General features: G+C 43.3%; 1 protein-coding gene across 5 annotated transcripts in view; it reads right to left on the bottom strand.

Annotated features, from left to right (window-relative positions):
- Nucleotides 1-9628: 9628 nt before the first annotated feature.
- Nucleotides 9629-16737, bottom strand: part of Znf536 (zinc finger protein 536) — a 431720-nt gene continuing 424611 nt past the window's right edge. For all 5 annotated transcript variants that reach the window (XM_047529031.1, XM_047529029.1, XM_047529033.1 and 2 more), the window contains one exon: nucleotides 9629-12538. In XM_047529031.1, coding sequence (XP_047384987.1) covers nucleotides 12294-12538 — 245 coding nt within the window. In that variant the 3' untranslated portion in view covers nucleotides 9629-12293. The remainder of the gene's footprint in view (nucleotides 12539-16737) is intronic.

Below are 16737 nucleotides of genomic sequence, written 5' to 3'. Positions count from 1 at the left end.
AATTCATTTATAAATGTGAAACCATAAGACATACTGAGGCTCCCATCATGGGCCACCATGAGGCCAAGGATGAACCAATCAAGGTCACTGCCTCCAAATGACCCATCCCAGTCTAGGTGGAGCAAACACAACCCACCATGACCTCACAATGGTGAGTTTCACACTCTGGTCCAGAGAGATACACTTTGGAATCACAGAGGACATAATGAACGCAAAGTTGGGTAGGAAAGACTTAGTGGAAGGGATGACACCTAATGTTATACCCTTGAGAGTCAGTAATCATCAATCCTCTCAGAGGATTCCTTCTGTGGGTTATAATTTTAATTTTCATTTGAAAATTCTCCCGGGGTGCGGCAGGATTGATTTCCTTACCAGACAGCCTAACTTCAGTAACAGGATCTGTCAATCTCACCCTGATCTACATGACAATGAAAAATATTCAGAAAACAGTGAGGTCATCCTACACAAGCTGACCTGCCTGCAGAAGCTTAATTCCCTAACCCTCACTGGATGGCTAGTCAACAACAGATATCTATCTTTCACACTTCTGGGGACTTGAAGTCTGATACCAGGGTTCCAACACGTTTGGTGTCTGGTCAGAGCCTGCTTCCTAGTTCATAAATGGCCATCTTCTCCAATTGTCCTCACGTGTAGAAAAAAGGGTGAGAGAGCTCCCTAAGGTCTTCTATTAGGGCACTAATCCAATTTATGAGGCTCCACCCTTAGTGACTTAATTGTTTCCCAAAGACCCCACGTGTTAAAACTACCAAATTGGAGGCCAAAACCTCAACATACAAGGTGGGGTGCAGGTGGGGGTGCACAGTATTCAGTCCCTAATAACCCTGCATCCTGGTCTTTGGGCTCCAAGTCTTCCTGACCTGCTTGCTGATCACAGAATCTGCCAGGAACCTTTGGATCTGCTTTGAAGCACACTGACACTCCCTGCTGGCACTTCCTCACATACCCCCTCTTGGTCCCTCATATCCAAATTCTATTCTTCATTCAAGGTCCATCACTTCATGTCACAAAGCTTTCCTAGGAAGTGTTTTCTCTCTTTAATTTTCTGTTCCCACTGCTCTTATGCTCAATCACATCAACTTTGATGTGCATGACTGAATCACTGAGGGAGGAATTGCAGACACAGATGGACAGGCCATCAAGGAGCTATCTGAGCAGGGAGACTGGTCCCAGGATGCAGTAGAGCACATTACATGAGTCACTGCAGATTTTCTGATTTGGGTCCTTGCTAAGATCATCCAACACTTGTGAGTTTCCTAAGAGCAGGGCCCGTGTGTTGCTAGTAGCTATGCAACCAATGTCCAGCACACACCTGGAACTAGTAGAGGAGTAGTGCATGGTCCTCACCAGACCATAGACAACCAACAGGCACTGTTACCATGTTTTGCCTGACCATCAGGGGTCAGAGCATCCCATTCTGAAATCCATGCATTCTTCCCTCCCGGACCACAAGTTTGCTTCAGGACTCACAAAACCACAAGAACAATCTTTAGACGTCACCCTAGAAATATTGCATAGATAATCCTTAGGCCAAGCATGTGTGTTTATAGTTATGTCTAGTGGCACAAAGCACTGAGCTTTTCTGAGTTCTCAGCTTTCTCATCTCTTGAATGGGTCTGTTGAATACAATGACCTCTAAGATTTCTTCCTGTATTTGTACGCAATGAATCTATTTGGAAAAATGTTGCCTGTTGATGACCTGGAACATTAGTCTTGCTGCCCAACACTTTCAAGGAACACAAAATATTTTAAATGCCTGGTGCCACATTCCTCACGCCCCCTGGAGAGCGGCAGACAATGAATGGAAGGCAAGGTGCAGGTCAGGCCATCGTCATTGCTAACAAATGCTCTCACACTGTCTCATCTGGCTCCTGGCTCCGCCTGGCCAGACGTGGACATGTCCCCATCCTTTCCTCAGGTTAGCAGGACCTAAGTGCTGGGGCATAGGTCTTTGGAGAGGGAAATGATTCACACCTCAGCAGCGCAGGCTCCCAGCCACCTGCTCCCACCACCCTCTGGGCCCCCAGGGTGAAGAGGCATGACCTGCAGGGGCTCAAGTCTCCCTGGGCGGATCTATTACATGCATTAAAATAATTTACGCCCGGCCCTCTAAAGCGTTTAATTCGTTGGGCCATCATCTATTCCAGAAGCGTTCCTCTTCATCGTGAATTATTTTTGAAGTATTTATGTGGACCTCACCGAAAATCACCCCAGTCAGCAAACTGAGAAATGGAAAGGCATTAAGAGGAGGCGTTGACCCCAGGGTCACAGGCATGAGTATGGTCGGGGTCAACCGGGTGGGAGAGGGAGCTGGGGTGGCCCAAGCTGATGCTGACCAGACTGTGGGGCTCCGTCCTCCGTGCCCACACCTTGGCATGAGGAGGGCACACGTCATTTTTAGCCCTGACGGCTGTGGTCAGAACAGATGGGTGGTTTGGAAAGTCCTCACATTTGTTTCTTGCAGCAAGCATGCGCAGCAGACGTGAATGACCACGGGCACAGATGAGGAAACTGAAGCACGGAGAGGTGAAGGAGGCACCCAGAGTAGCAGATTTGGAGTTGACTCCAGGTCTCCTACCTGTGGCTACCTGTTAGTAGCTGTCAGTCCTTCCATAGGAAGCTGGCGGTCTCAGACAACCCCCGTGCACTATTAGACCAGCCTCATCAGAATAGTGAACACCACCAGCCTCTCTCCACCACACCCAGACACACCTACTTCAAAGGCAATAAAGATCACACCCAAGTTGTCCCAGGCACTGCTGGTCTCAAAGTGAGTTGAGTCAATATTTTTCTTTATCTTCTGGGGGGCTTCTTTTCTGGAGACTGTCAAAAGAATTTCTTTCTTTTATTATTATTTTTTTAAGCAAGCACATTCTAGTGATTACTGTGAAAGATAACTGGGGCTAGGGATTTTTATGTACTTAAAAAGTATTTAGTTGAAGTCCTATGTTGTACCAGGCAATATTTGTACCAGGGTTCTGAAATACAGGATCCTACTCTCATGGAATTTACATTCCAGTAAGGGAACTAGAACATAAGTATGTAAACAAAAGAAAGAGAAATGAGATATTTACAGAGAGTGATTGCTAACGCAGTATGTTGGGCTGTCCCATGACATAAGGGTCAGAGACACATAGATCCAGCGGTAACAGAAAGCTTCACTGAGAGACATCTGAGTTGAAACTTAAGAAGGGGAAGGTGCCAAATAGAGAAAGGGCAAGAAGGTACAGCACATGCAAAGGCCCTGGGGCAGGGATAGGTTTGGTTGAGTTGGGGTATTGAGGGAGGGTGAGGGATGAAGGTGGAGAATGGCAGGACTAGATCATGTGGAATGCATGAATGGATGTGAATGAACCTCAAAAACATTATGACAAGAGAAGTAAGCCAGACACAGAAGGTCACTCACAGTATGACTCCATATAAAGCAGGCTTGTGGTCCACAAGATCTGGGGCAGAGGAGAACAGAGCTGACTCCACAATGGGTATGGAGTTTTCTTTGGAGGTAATGAGCATATGTAAAGACTTAAAATAGTCTGTGGTTGCACATATTCTGAATGTTCTAGATGCCCCTGTGTTGTACACTTTAAAGTGATTAATTTTGTGTTATGTGAATTCCACCTCCTTAAAATGTATCCAACGGGTGTTCTTAAGCACATGGACTCCTGTGTCGTTTCCGCATCCGTGTTCTCCTCCCAAATCTCTGCAGGCCCTGGTCTTGTACCACCTGTACGCTGGGCCTTGCAACACCTCTCTCCCATTTCCCTCTCAATTCAGCCTCTCCTTTTAAACAAGGCTTCCATGGATCCCCTTCAGAGTCCCTAGCTGACTAAGAGCCTTCCTGGACTACTCACGTAAAGGGGCTCCCTACGCCCACTTTACAAAGCTCTGTTGGCCCCACAAATCGCTTGGGGTTCCGCGGTGAATAAACAGGACACTCTGGGGTCCTCCGCTATGTCCCCAACACAGACAGTGCCCTGTGCCTTCAGCAAGAAAGGCTGGTCCGCTCCTCCCAGCAGCGCCCCACTCGACCCGCCCCCCAACCCTGTGCTGCTCGTACCCAATTTCTGATAACAGCAATGATTCTGGGGAGGGAATGGGCAGCAATCTGATGGAAAACAGAGTTAAGTATCAATAATTTAAAAGCTACGAGGCTCTGCCACTGCTTCCGCGGTAAAGGAGTTAAGAGGGACGAGCAGGCACTGCGCACCCCACGGTGCCCCACGCCACAGCGGGGCCCACTGCAGTGCATCTGTCACCCTCGTCGCCAAAGACAGTCCTCTGGGGACTGGAGGACTCCCGGGACCGCACTCCTCCGGGCCAGGGCTCTTTTGTGCTTTGATCTCTCATTGCCGCGGGGCTAGTTAAGAGGCCCGCGTGCAGCGGGGCCCCGCCCGAGGACACCCCCCCCCCACCTCGCGGCGACACGAAGGCCCCGGGCGCCCCCGCCTGGCGCCGCGCCCCGCGCAGTGCCCGGCCCCGGCCACCTCTCCAGGCGCGCTGCCAAGCGCGGGGTCACCGAACTGACAGTGACCCGCCCCATTAGTCCGCCTGGGCTCCAGGAGGAAGAAATGAAAACCAAGCGCTACCCAAGCCTCCACGTTTGGCTAATTTGCTGTTTGGGGGTTTCGATGGCTCCCCTCAGCTGGGCTTGAGTGTGGGCGCCTGTCTTTCCGACAGGCGGTTCTCCTTGCACGCCAGGGGAACAGCCCATCAAACAGGGTGAAGTCCACCAGGACCCACAGTTACTTTTATCGATTTTCTGGTATCCGATTGCCAAAAAGGGAATTTTAGTGTGCAGTAGAAAGAAGCAAGCCAGTTCAGAAAGGCAAGGAAAACAAACCTTCAGACAAAAGAGTGCGCCCAACTTGGACCTTCGCAGATGACTTTGGAATTCTTCCCGCCCTTGAAACGTCTATTTCTTTGAAGTCGAACCTTTTGACCATCGTTTCTGGTTTCTTCCAAGCCATTTGACTGAACCTGCCACCAAAAATCACTCTGTAAACAAAGAAAAAGGCAAGGACTGCCTCCAGGTACGATGAACAATTTGCAGGGGCTTCTTTGGGGTTTTCCTTCCTCAACCTGCATCCTCGGTTTCAAACAAATGTGACCCCTGACCCTCAGCTTTGCTATCCCTCTTTGCCCCACTGTCTGGCTTTTCTGGGAGCAGGAGCCAGGCTGACACATTTCAGACGAATCACAGCAGCCAACTTCCTGTCCCAGTCCAGTTTCCACGGGGAAACCCTCCCTCCACCTCTCCTGGGTACCAGGTAACTGGATTGATGGAGCCTCCTTCACCGCCTCTCCCAGCGAACTTCTCATAACCCGATGCATAAATAATCACATGTTTTATAAATAGCTGTGGACAAGAGGCTGTAAAACAACGAAGATATATTTGTGCCTTTATGTCCTAGGAATATTTTCTAAAACGACTGTTTTATTTGGTGTGGGTTGAATGGGGGCTTGTGTATACATAACAATCTCCAAAGTTTTCCCCTGCACCCCACCCCCTCAGGTCAGGCCGGCACTATAGTTAGCAAATTGATAAGGTTCCATGGGCAAGCTTTATTCGTTCTGACACAAGCCTATGACACTTTATAAAAAGAAGTAATCCAGAACAATCTCTAGGTAATTAACACCTAGATAAACAAACATAAATTTCTATATTGCATTTATTTGGACTACCACTCAAATATGCGTGAACCATGCTTTTTTAATTAAAAGATAAATCCATGTGACACTTAGCCTCAAACTTAATTATTCAGCATAGTATAATAAAAAATAGAGCCCATTAAATGTGTCTTGCACTGTATTTCTGTATTAACAGCAAAACAGTTCGGTCTGGGATCATTTAAATTTTCCCCCTCCTCTTTGCTTGTGATTTCCCTGTTCACATAAGCCTTTCCTCTCTCTCCTTTGCTCCCCCCTCCCACTCCACCAATATCTCTCCTTTCTCTTAACACCAACAGGTGAAGAGATTAAAACTCTGCACAAGCCCCTACATGGAACGCTCAGCTGGGCGACATTTTTAATATTGCATTACAATATGAATTTTTTCCTTCCCCATGGAAACATACCTCTAGTTTGGTGGAACGTGCCCAGCCCTTCTATCTTGAAATGAAGATCACAATATTTAATACTAATTTCCTTGGGATTGTGCTTACAACCCACCAGGTGAGGTTTGCATAATATACTGTTACAATACAGATGTTAAACAGAGATGGGGAAGTGTGCAAATCCCAAAATACAAGAGACAGCAGGGTTATCATCTTTATAAAAGTTTCTCAGCACAAAATAGTATCTTACTGCTCAGCAGCTTCTGGCTACTGGGAAGAGGAATTCATGCCTGAACCATTCCTCACCTGGGTGTCAGGTAGGAACACATCCATTCAGTCACTCAAGAAGAATGTAGAAAACGATACTCATGTGCCAGGCCCCCAGCAAAGCACTCATGTCCTGGGAAACTCCTGGGTCCCTGGCAAACCTTATGTAGGCTCCACCCATAAATGATGTTGCAAATGTGTTGACCAGTCGCTCACAGAGGGATCAGCTGGAACCACATGAAGATCCTGCATTGGGCCCAAGAGACTTCTTCCTACCTACTCCTTCCCAAGGAGTCGAGGTACCTAGATGCAAGGGATATCAGCCATCCTCTCAGATCCTATATGTCTGTTGGAGAAGTCATATGGATTGTGTTGCATTGACTTTTCTCTTGCCTGAGCAGGGACAGGAAGCTATACATCCTACAGAATGACACCAGAATGTCCATCTTGTCAGGAATCGCTGACCATTGTCATTTTGGAAAACAGTCCTTCCAATTTGGTGGCATCCAGCTTATTGGCTACACTTTTTGTGTACACTCTCATTTAACCTGAGTAAGAGCTTTGTGCTGTTAACAGTTATTTTCCACCTCATAGATGAACAATAGATTTGAAGAAATGTAATGACCTGCCAAGATCACACTGCTCCTGAGAGGTGGAGACAGGACTTGGAAACCCCACCAACACATGGCCTGGGCTTCGAGAGCTCAGCTTCCACCACCTGGTCAGCTCTCCTTCATCTCTGAGTTTGCCTTTGCCTCCGCAGGAAGGCTTCCATTGCCAGGGTATTACTGTTCTCCTTGAATCTTCTCTTCCAGATAGTTTGTATTCATTATGTGATGATCTTATTAAAGTCTGTTTTCTCCTTAGACAGTGATCTTTGGGGCCGACTTGACAATGTATCTCTCTCTCATATCTCAATGCCTGGCATGTAGTGGGTCCTCTGTAAATATTTGTTGAAGGAGTGAATGGGACAACATCTAACCCAAGACCCATTCTTTCCCATTATATTCCCTCTTTCTCTAGCCACCTTCCTCCTACCCTTAAAAATGGTAAAAGACTTACTAATACTCCAACTTTTCAAATGAAGAAATTAGGAAACAAAAATGCAAGACATTTATCCAGGTTTACCTTGTCTAAAGGGGATGGGTGCGGAAGACTTCCAGTCACCTGACCACAAGGGACCTTTCCAAAGTATAAGGATTTTATTAGTGTATAGTTTTTCTTGGGCGTGAAATTATATCCAATTTATCCATAACTTATTATGCCACAATAGGCAGAAAACACAAGCATTTGCAGAGGACTTTACAAAATTTGCACATAATTTCCCCACCTTCTTGCATTTAACTCTCATAATTTTACTGATATGACCAATGAACTCAGAATAGTTAAATTGTTCATGATTGTGCATCCAATAAGTAATAGAATAAGCACTCAAATTTAGGTCATTACACCCTAAATTTTGTGTTCTTTACACTGTGCTGAATTTATCAGTCAGTTGTCCAATTGTCTATGGCTATTAGAGAGCTCAAAAATACATTGATGGGAAAATATATATGGACGCTTCTTAAAAATGCCTCCTAGTTCCAATTTTATTTTTATTTTCTACAACAGTTTTATTAAGATATAAGTCACATGCCATAAAACTCACTCTTTTAAAATGTACAATTCAGTGCATTTTAGTATATTTGCAAAGTAGGGCAGCCATCATCCCTATCTAATTTTAGAACATTTTTTTCACCTCAAAAAGAAACTTCATGCTGATTAGAGGTCACCCCACGCTCTCCCCCACCCCCCCAACCCCTGTCAACCACTAACCTTCTTTCTGTCGCTACAGATTTGCCTATTCTGGACATTTCATAGAAAGCAAATCATATTATATTTTTGTAGCTTTTTGTAACTGTCTTCTTTCAACGTTTTCAAGGTTCATGTTGTAGCATCTTTCAGTGTTGTTTATTCCTTTTTGTGGCAGAATAGTATTACTTTCTTTAGATACAAACACACTTTGTTCATCCATGCATTGTAGTTGTTTTTTTTTTTAAATAAAATTTGAACCAAAATGTAAAAATTAGAAGACTTGACAGAAAAAAAAAAAATTCCAAGGGTCCAGTACCTCATGATGCCACATCCCTCTGGGAAGATGTACAATCATGGAGCATTCTTCAGCCCCCCACCAAAGGGGCACTCTCTCCAGTCCATCCTTCCTGAGCTCCTCCCCTGCCACCATGATGTCTCTCTGGTCCCTGTGGATTTACTCTCCATTATGGATGTGGCTTGGGCAAAAGTGAGAACCTCTCACGCAAACTTCTGCCCATCTGTCTTCCTTCCCTAACGTGTTCATTCTGACTCCTGACTGTCACCTTGCTACTCACCTGTTGTTGGTAAAAACACACAGTTCATACTAATGACAATGTCATTGAACTCATCTGCTTTCACCCAAGGACCCCAACAGTCCCTCTGAAACATGGTGAGTTTACCAATTCCCATGAAAGGTGAGCAACTGCATTTGCTTGCAATACTTGAGGGCCCTCCAAACTCCAGAACCCCAGCATGCGCTATACAAGCTTGGTTTTTGAGACCAAAATAAAACAACACACACACAAAAAGAAAAAAAAAAAAAAAAAAAAGAAGCTCTGCACATCAAGCTTCAAGCATACACTTCAAATCCTTTCAAATCAATGTCAGGGATCCGCTTTTCTGTAGCCCCTGATACCACAGACTTTATTATTCTTTGTTCTATTCCTTTTCTTCTAGAGGAAGAATTCAGATTCTCCTTTGATAATTTGGAGGTAAAAGACTTCCTTGCACATAATGATTTTTTTTTTTTAGAAAAAAACTTATTACCAGTAAAGGGAAATAACAGACCCCAATGCTTTAAGTGTCTTATATAATTAAAATGAGAAACGTAAGTATTATCATAAGTTTACTAAAATCAGTGTCTGCAAACATTTAAAGATGTATAGAGCGTCCATAGGAACTTGCATGCACACGTACTCTCTCTGTCTCTCTCACACACACACAAACACACACACACCCCCACCACACACACACACTGCATAGATACTCATTCAACTTGATAAAGCAGAAGGCTATAAGGACCATCCATACCACACAACAGTACAGGACTTTTTATAAGTGATGTTTCACCAAGTCTTGCCAAAGTCTGACCAACCTAGAAAAATATGTTTTACTCTCCATAGTAAACATAAGCGAGTAGGAAAAAGATGTTTTTTGTTTTTTTTTTTTAATCTGGAGGTAGAGGTTTTATTGCATAAAACACTGGATAAAACCGGTCTGCTTCAAAGACATTTTATTCTAACAGCAGAAAGAAAACAGTCATTGCTGAAAAAACAACTTTTAATACTTTCTATACCAGAATAAAGTTCTGTCAACTGATGTATTATAATAATAAATAATGACCAAGAATAAACTTTAAATACAAAGTCTTCTACTTGTTACAAGCATAGCAACAAAATCCTCTACTCTATTGATCTCAGATTTCCTCCAAGATAGATTTTTTTTGTTGTTGTTCTTTGCGTAGGAATGTAGACAGTATTATGACCAGCATCACAGACTACAGAAGTTACAGGGAAAAAACTTGACATGTTTAGATATGAGAACCTGATGACATTCAGAAACTGACACTGTATCACGGCGGCTGTCACTTGTTTGTATTACAAGTTACAAATGTTCTGGAAAGAGGCCTGTGTCAGAGGGGGAAATAAGGACGGTAGCACTGGACAAAATGGAATCAACACGCACGCCACAAAGAAGAGGGGATGTTCCTGGTGTCACAAACAGAATTATTGCCTGTCGCATCTGAGGATGCCCAGAAGACACGAGAGAATACTGAAAGAGCTCCCAAAGTGCTAGAAATGGAATGTGGCTCTCGTTTTTTTTTTTTTTTTTTTTTTTTTTTTCCACTTTTTTTCCTCTTTTTTTTTTTTTCTTTTTTCTTTGTTTTTCTTCTTTTTTTCTGTTTTAATTTTTCTTTGCTAAGATACCAAAGGCGGGGCAAACACACAGAAAGCAAGCGACTGGCACAGTCACCAAACACAGTAGTGCAGTTAAAATCCTAAAGCTTACTACAGTCAGAAAGTTTTCAATAACATTTTCAGTCCTTTCTCTAGGATCATAGAAACAGTTGCATTAAGTTTATCAACTCGATTTAAGTAAGGCAGTGAAAACTAGACTAGAAAAACAAGAAAGCAGCCTGCTCTATGCCAGATGGGTCCAAGTTGCACAGCGACCTCATTTACACTGAAACCTCGGTTAGATGACACCCTTTTGACAGCATATGCAAACCGGATTCCTTATTAGCCTGAGATCTTTCTGGTCTCAGGATAGCTCTAAGAATTATATTTACATTGATTGCAGTTTAGTATTTTTGTAAACTGCTGTAGGCAGAGCTAAAGTTTTTAAGGCCCTGGGGTTTTATTGTGTGCTCCCAGCCTGCAAGGAAATATTGACTTTTTTTTTTTAAGTCTGAACGATTTTGTTTTAGAAGAAGTTAATACTTCAATACTTCTCTACCATCACAAGCAACAGCACCAATTTCATGTCACTCAAAGAAGTATGTTAAAAGGCAGAACTTTTATACCATTCGAGCGGATTCAAGAATAAACCTTGGACTAGTTTTCTTAAATCTTTCTTTAAAAAAAAAAATGAATTAAGTGTTTCATTGTTGACCCTCAAAATCTCCCTCTGTGTGGTGCAGAACTTGATAAATTTGGAGTATCCAATCAGTAGAAAAATCTAAAATCTACAAAAATATAGAACACATTTGTTTTACAAAAACAGACATTTTAACTCAAACAGTTTTCTTCATCAGAGATAGAGAGCAGGATGTTTAGATTCATATTTTAATACAAGCTATTTCATAAGTGCTTGCTGGAGAAGAAAATCGTGCTTCTTGTCTGCGACACTTATAAAAACTAACGCATGAGAAAAATCTGATAATGGGGACCATAACAGCCTTCATTCAAGTAAGATTCTAAAAATCATAATCAAAGACAATCTTTCCACTTTTACATAGTTGCAATTTCTCACCAACACTTTCTATGGATAAGGTTGGCTGATTTTCCTAACAGCAATTGATATCATATACCCTTAAAAATCTTTTTTATTATCAACCCTATTCCTCCAAAATTTTAAAAAGTAAAGAAAAAAAAAAAAGCAACAAGAAAAAAAAAATGTCTCTCAATCCTGCAATTTGATCTAAAAAAAGGAATTACTCATCAAGCCTGCAATGGACATTTGTCTGCAGACACTTCCTGACCATTGATTCATTTGGCTGTGTATTTTTTTTTTTTAAATGCACATTTAAGATGGCAATCCTCTGCAGTGCCGGTCAGCCCTGGCGCTGGCTGTGGGCCGTCTAAGGTTTCTCCCAGAGTGCAGAACGACACCACGTGAATTGATTTTCTCTACAAGGACCGCTCCAGCCTGACTGGCACCGCAGCTGCCTCCCAACACATCTCATTAGGGTGCTAGGCCAATGACAGCAGCTGGTGTCAGATTATAGAGGTGTTTTCAACAACGAAAACACAGCCCCTCCATCTTCAAGGCAACATTAAATCATTGAGATGGTATCGCTTTTCGGTTAAGAGCATTATTTTTGGACAAAGACGACTTTCGAGTTGGAAGGGACCCCAGCTTTCTCGAGCTCGAAGGACACCAAGCGTTTTTTGAAATCACTTTTCTCCCACCTGCATTGTTTGGAAGTACTTGTTGCCGGGTAACAGTTTAGCAGCCATGTTCAAGGGCTGGGGGATTTTTTTTTTTTTTAATATATATATAGATATCTTTTAAATTTTTTTTTTAAATGTTCTATACACTAGTTGTGGGGAGGGGGTTGTACATGATTTTTTCCCCCTAGGAATTCAGTTAGCAAACTCTTTTAGGAGATGCATCATCTTAAAACTGGGTGAAATAATATTGCAGTGTATGGTGAGTTGCTCAGTTGCTCTCCTCTTGGCCCTTGCTGCCCTCCTCTGTTAGGTCTGCTGAGCTCCCGGCCTTGAGACCTGTAGGCTCCTCAAAATTCCCCGAAGCCTCCGAGTCAACTCTGGAGCGCTTGAACCTGCGATCGGGATACTGGCTGTTGTCAAAAGGCATGCGATGGACGCAGAGGACGTGGGTCTTCAGGTTCCCCTTCTGAGAGGCACTGTAGGGACAGTAGCGGCACTGGAAAGGCCTGTGACCTAAGGGGGAGAAAAAGTGGCTGATCAGCTCTGTGCTCACACCTTCCCACCTCGAGGCTTAAAGGATCATGACCATTATCACCAACACATCAGTATTATTCTTAATGCTTATTGAAAATCAAATATGAAATGATAGAAAAGCAACCAGTACCTTAGACAGGGGACTAGGACTTAAAATAACTTCCATGCAAACCAGAGTTTTTCATGCAGACTTCTTAGGGGACAGAAGAGAAAGTACCTAATACCTGCAATTTTTTTTTTTTTTCTCTATGAAGAGTTAGATTTAAAAAACAAAAATAGTTGAGGCCAAGAGGTAAATGGTATTCTGTAAGTGCTTTCAGAACAGAACAGGAAATAAACTACCCCAACTTTTCTTCGGATGGGACTTTAAAACTTTAGTTGTGGACCCTGAAATTTGAATGTCACATAATTTTCAGGTGTGATGAAGTATTCTCATTTGGGATTTTTTCCAAACATTTTTTGAAAATGTAAAAACCATACAAAACATGCTGACTATACTAACCATAGGTGGGTTCAGCCCACAAACTATATTTTGCTGATTCTAGCTCGAACACAAAACCATAAATCCCTCCATATGGGAGTCTGACTCAGGTCTCAGTGCAAAGCCAGTTCACTTTCTTATCCTCCCAGGAACTCTTTACTGAGGAGCAAAGCGAGCACGTCCAGGGAGCGTGTGTTGGGAGGGGGAGGTGTGAGAGGGATGCTAACTGGCCTTGCTCTAAAGTAGGGTTGGCACGTTCAGCTGGAGGCGACTTGTGGAAGCTGAGGATTTCAGGGGAGATAGCAGAAGGTATCTGCGGAGGAATCAGGCTGATCAGATAATCAAGGCCCAGTGTGAGTTTTAAAGTAGATTTTGAAGAGCAACCCCTGAAATGGAGCTTTTCTAGAAAGGTTCTAATTTAGAACAGAGGATTCTTATGGCAATCCACCTAATCTTCCCTGTTTGATCTCTGACTCCTCCTTGCACAGAGGCACAGGAAACCTATATTCTGCCCCCAACCTTTTTTTTTTTTTTTTTTTGGTATTGGAGATCTAACCCAGGGGCGCTGTACTACTGACCCACATTCCCAACTCTATTTTATTTTTTATTTTGAGATGGGCTCTCACTAAGTTGCTGAGGCTGGCCTCAAACTTGCAATCGTTCTGTCTCAGCCTCCCAGGTCACTGATATTACAGGCATGCACCATCATGGCCTGCTCATTCTGCCACCTTAAAGAACCAGTAAAGTATCTGGTTTGGAAACTTAAAATGGAGCAATTGCATATCCTCTGATGCTGGGAATTTGATGTGCCATTCCTGGGGATTCATGAGTGCTGTCCCACTCAGCACCCAGAGAGGTCAAAACCCATAGCTGGATTTCATTTGCTCAGAAATATAAACAAGCAAATAAATGTGCCAAATCATTTACCCCAGAAAATATCCAAACATCATAGTCAGCACCTTTTCTAGAACAGTCATAGCAGAAGTCCTGTGTATATAATTAACAAAACAGTTCCTGAGAATGTAGAAGCCACCAAATGTTGGTGGTAGAAGCTCAATTTCCTACCAAATCGCACCCAAGGCTACATTCTTGCTTCACACTCTCTTTCTTCCCCCATAGCCAACTGGTCTCCAGGACCAATTCATTCAACTTGTGGAGTCTTTCTCTTTTCAATCCCCGCTTCAGAGCCGGGTACACTGTGCACCAACTCTTTCCTGGACTGTGACCCTGGCAGTTTGCAGAAAGGTCTTCATGTTTGCGATTTCCCCATTTCCAGCCCATCCTCCCCAGGGCCACCAGAGTGAGCACTTGGAGGAGAAGTTCAATCTGTGATTTCATTGCCCCAAATCCTTGATGCCACGTTCCGCTAAGGAATAATCAGGAGAGTCATGGTTCAGTCCCACCATCTTTCCGTCCCTTTTCTCACAGATGGCTTCTGCCAATGGGCTTTATGCTGAAGGGTCTTTATGCCCTTGCTGGGGTTACTCTCCCTGAAAGACCATTTCCATTCTCTGCAGGCCAAACCCCCAGTCCTCTTTTGAGGCTCTGCTCAACGAGGTGCCTGCTTTATGAATTCCTGTATATTTATAGTGATCCCCCGAGAGGCCACACATTCCTGCGGCAAGAGTCATACCACTGCAATGTCACCAGTGCCAACTCCAGCCCCTGGCACTAAGGGAGCAAGCCTGAACTATTTATTATCTTTCCTCTTCACCTTGGCTTTGTTCAAAGAAATGGTAAGTTCTTGGACAGAATTTTTGCTTCTTTTGTTTCTGCCATTGCACCCAACACGAAGCTCAATTTGATCAACTTTTCCCACTTGCAAAAGCCAATGTGCAAACATCTTGGATGTTGGAGATAAGAACAAAATGAAGCACAAGAAAAATGCACTTGCCTTCGCTTTTTCCTGACATCCCACAAGAGCAAGAAGAACACACAGTTCATTAGTCGCTAGGGCTTGTGCCACAATTGCCAAGGAAGAGAAAGGTTCACTGACAGCATGATTCCTCTCCTGCCTTCCCACTTACCAATTCTACCCATAGGGTTTGGTCACCTCTCCCACAGACAGAGAAGGTCCTGGGTTGGGGGGAGAAGAAAACCTAGACTAATATTTCTAATGCAGATCTAGGATTGTGCAAGGACTATAAATGGCCCTTGTTGTTCGCCATCTTGGAATTGGGGCATAGAGCCAGGACAGAATTAGGATGCTTCTGTGGTTCCGATGTGATCTAAGTGTGTTCCCCAAAGTTTCGTGCATTGGAAGCTTTGTTGCCAGTATGGCAATGTCAAGAGGTGGGTGAACCTTTAAGAGGTGGGAACTAGTGGAAGGTGGTCAGGTCACTGGGGGCACTGTCCTCAGAAGGGATTCATGCCTCAAGGGAGCCTGAATAGTTCATGTCAGAGCAAGTTGTTATAAAAGGAGAAATGCTGACCCCTAAATATCTCTCCCCTCTTATTTTTCCTGGGATCTGTCCCTCTTGAATGTGTTCCCACCATGATGTTATCTTTCATGTTGTGATATGACCAGAAGTCACATCAGAGTTAAACAGAGACCAATCCCATGCCTTTAGGTCTCCAGAATTATTAATTTATATGAACTTCTTTTCTTTATAAAGTACTCGGTCTCAGGGATTTTGTTACAACAATGGAAAAAAGACGATGATAAGGGCCAGTTGGTAGCACTGGCATAGGGAAAACCATGCTCATTCTCACCACTAGAATGAGGATCTAAGTCAGGGCTACCTTGGATACCAGTGAGTTTCAAGAGGCCTTCCTGTCCAAGAAGCCCTGAGAGAATACTGAGCCTCCTAAATTCTACTATTGATGCATGAAGTTACCATCCCTGTGCACACTAAGCTGTGTCAAGCTCTAGCTGAGAAAGGACTTGAAGTCTTCTGAAAGGAAAATGATCCAGAGAAAGTGAGCCCAAATTTATAACTGGAGACCTAAGGCTTGGTAGAAGATCATACAAACACACACACACACACACACACACACACACACACAGAAAAACTGAGACACCAGGAAAACAAAGAATAAGGTTTTAAGGTTTTGTCCAAATTATCTCACAAATGGATGGTATTTTAATGTTCCCACCAAAGGCACCTGGCTGTGGAGAGACCACTGTCTTAAATAGCAAGGTTCTGGTAAAACTGGGGCTAGATTGCCATTTTACTTAACATATGGTAATAATTTGTTGATGGAGAATATCACCATGATGACAAGTCTTTGGAGTTCAGAATGCCAAGTAATAAGAAAACAAAACTAAAAATAAAATCAAAACTTTTGGTACTACCATCCAAAGAGAATAACAGAACTACCAAGCAAAACAACCAATACCTGGGATTGTTTGAGTCTATCTCAGTTCACCAAGATCGGATTGGTCCTTCCATTCTTCAACTGTTTTTGTTCATCAGCCAAAGCTGTTTATTATATTTTCTATCATCATTGCTGAATAATAACTTCATTTAGGAGTCCTTCTTGCAACCATTGGAAAAGCTGCCCTCTCTGCAAACCTTATTTCCCCAGGAGCCAGGCAACTTGACTCTTGGCACACTGAACGAAGAACTTCAGATATCACCTTTATTTGCAACGAGAGCCTTTTGAATTGGCCAACTTGGTATAAAAGCACTTAGTACATTTTTCCCACCAATTGATTTTAAAATATTAATCATGATTTTATCCTATGGTTACATTC

This window comes from Sciurus carolinensis, chromosome 16 (assembly GCF_902686445.1).
Source record: "Sciurus carolinensis chromosome 16, mSciCar1.2, whole genome shotgun sequence".
Lineage (NCBI taxonomy): Eukaryota > Metazoa > Chordata > Mammalia > Rodentia > Sciuridae > Sciurus > Sciurus carolinensis.
The sequence above is the reverse complement of the archived record's forward strand: the minus strand, read 5'-3'. Positions and strand labels throughout refer to the sequence as shown.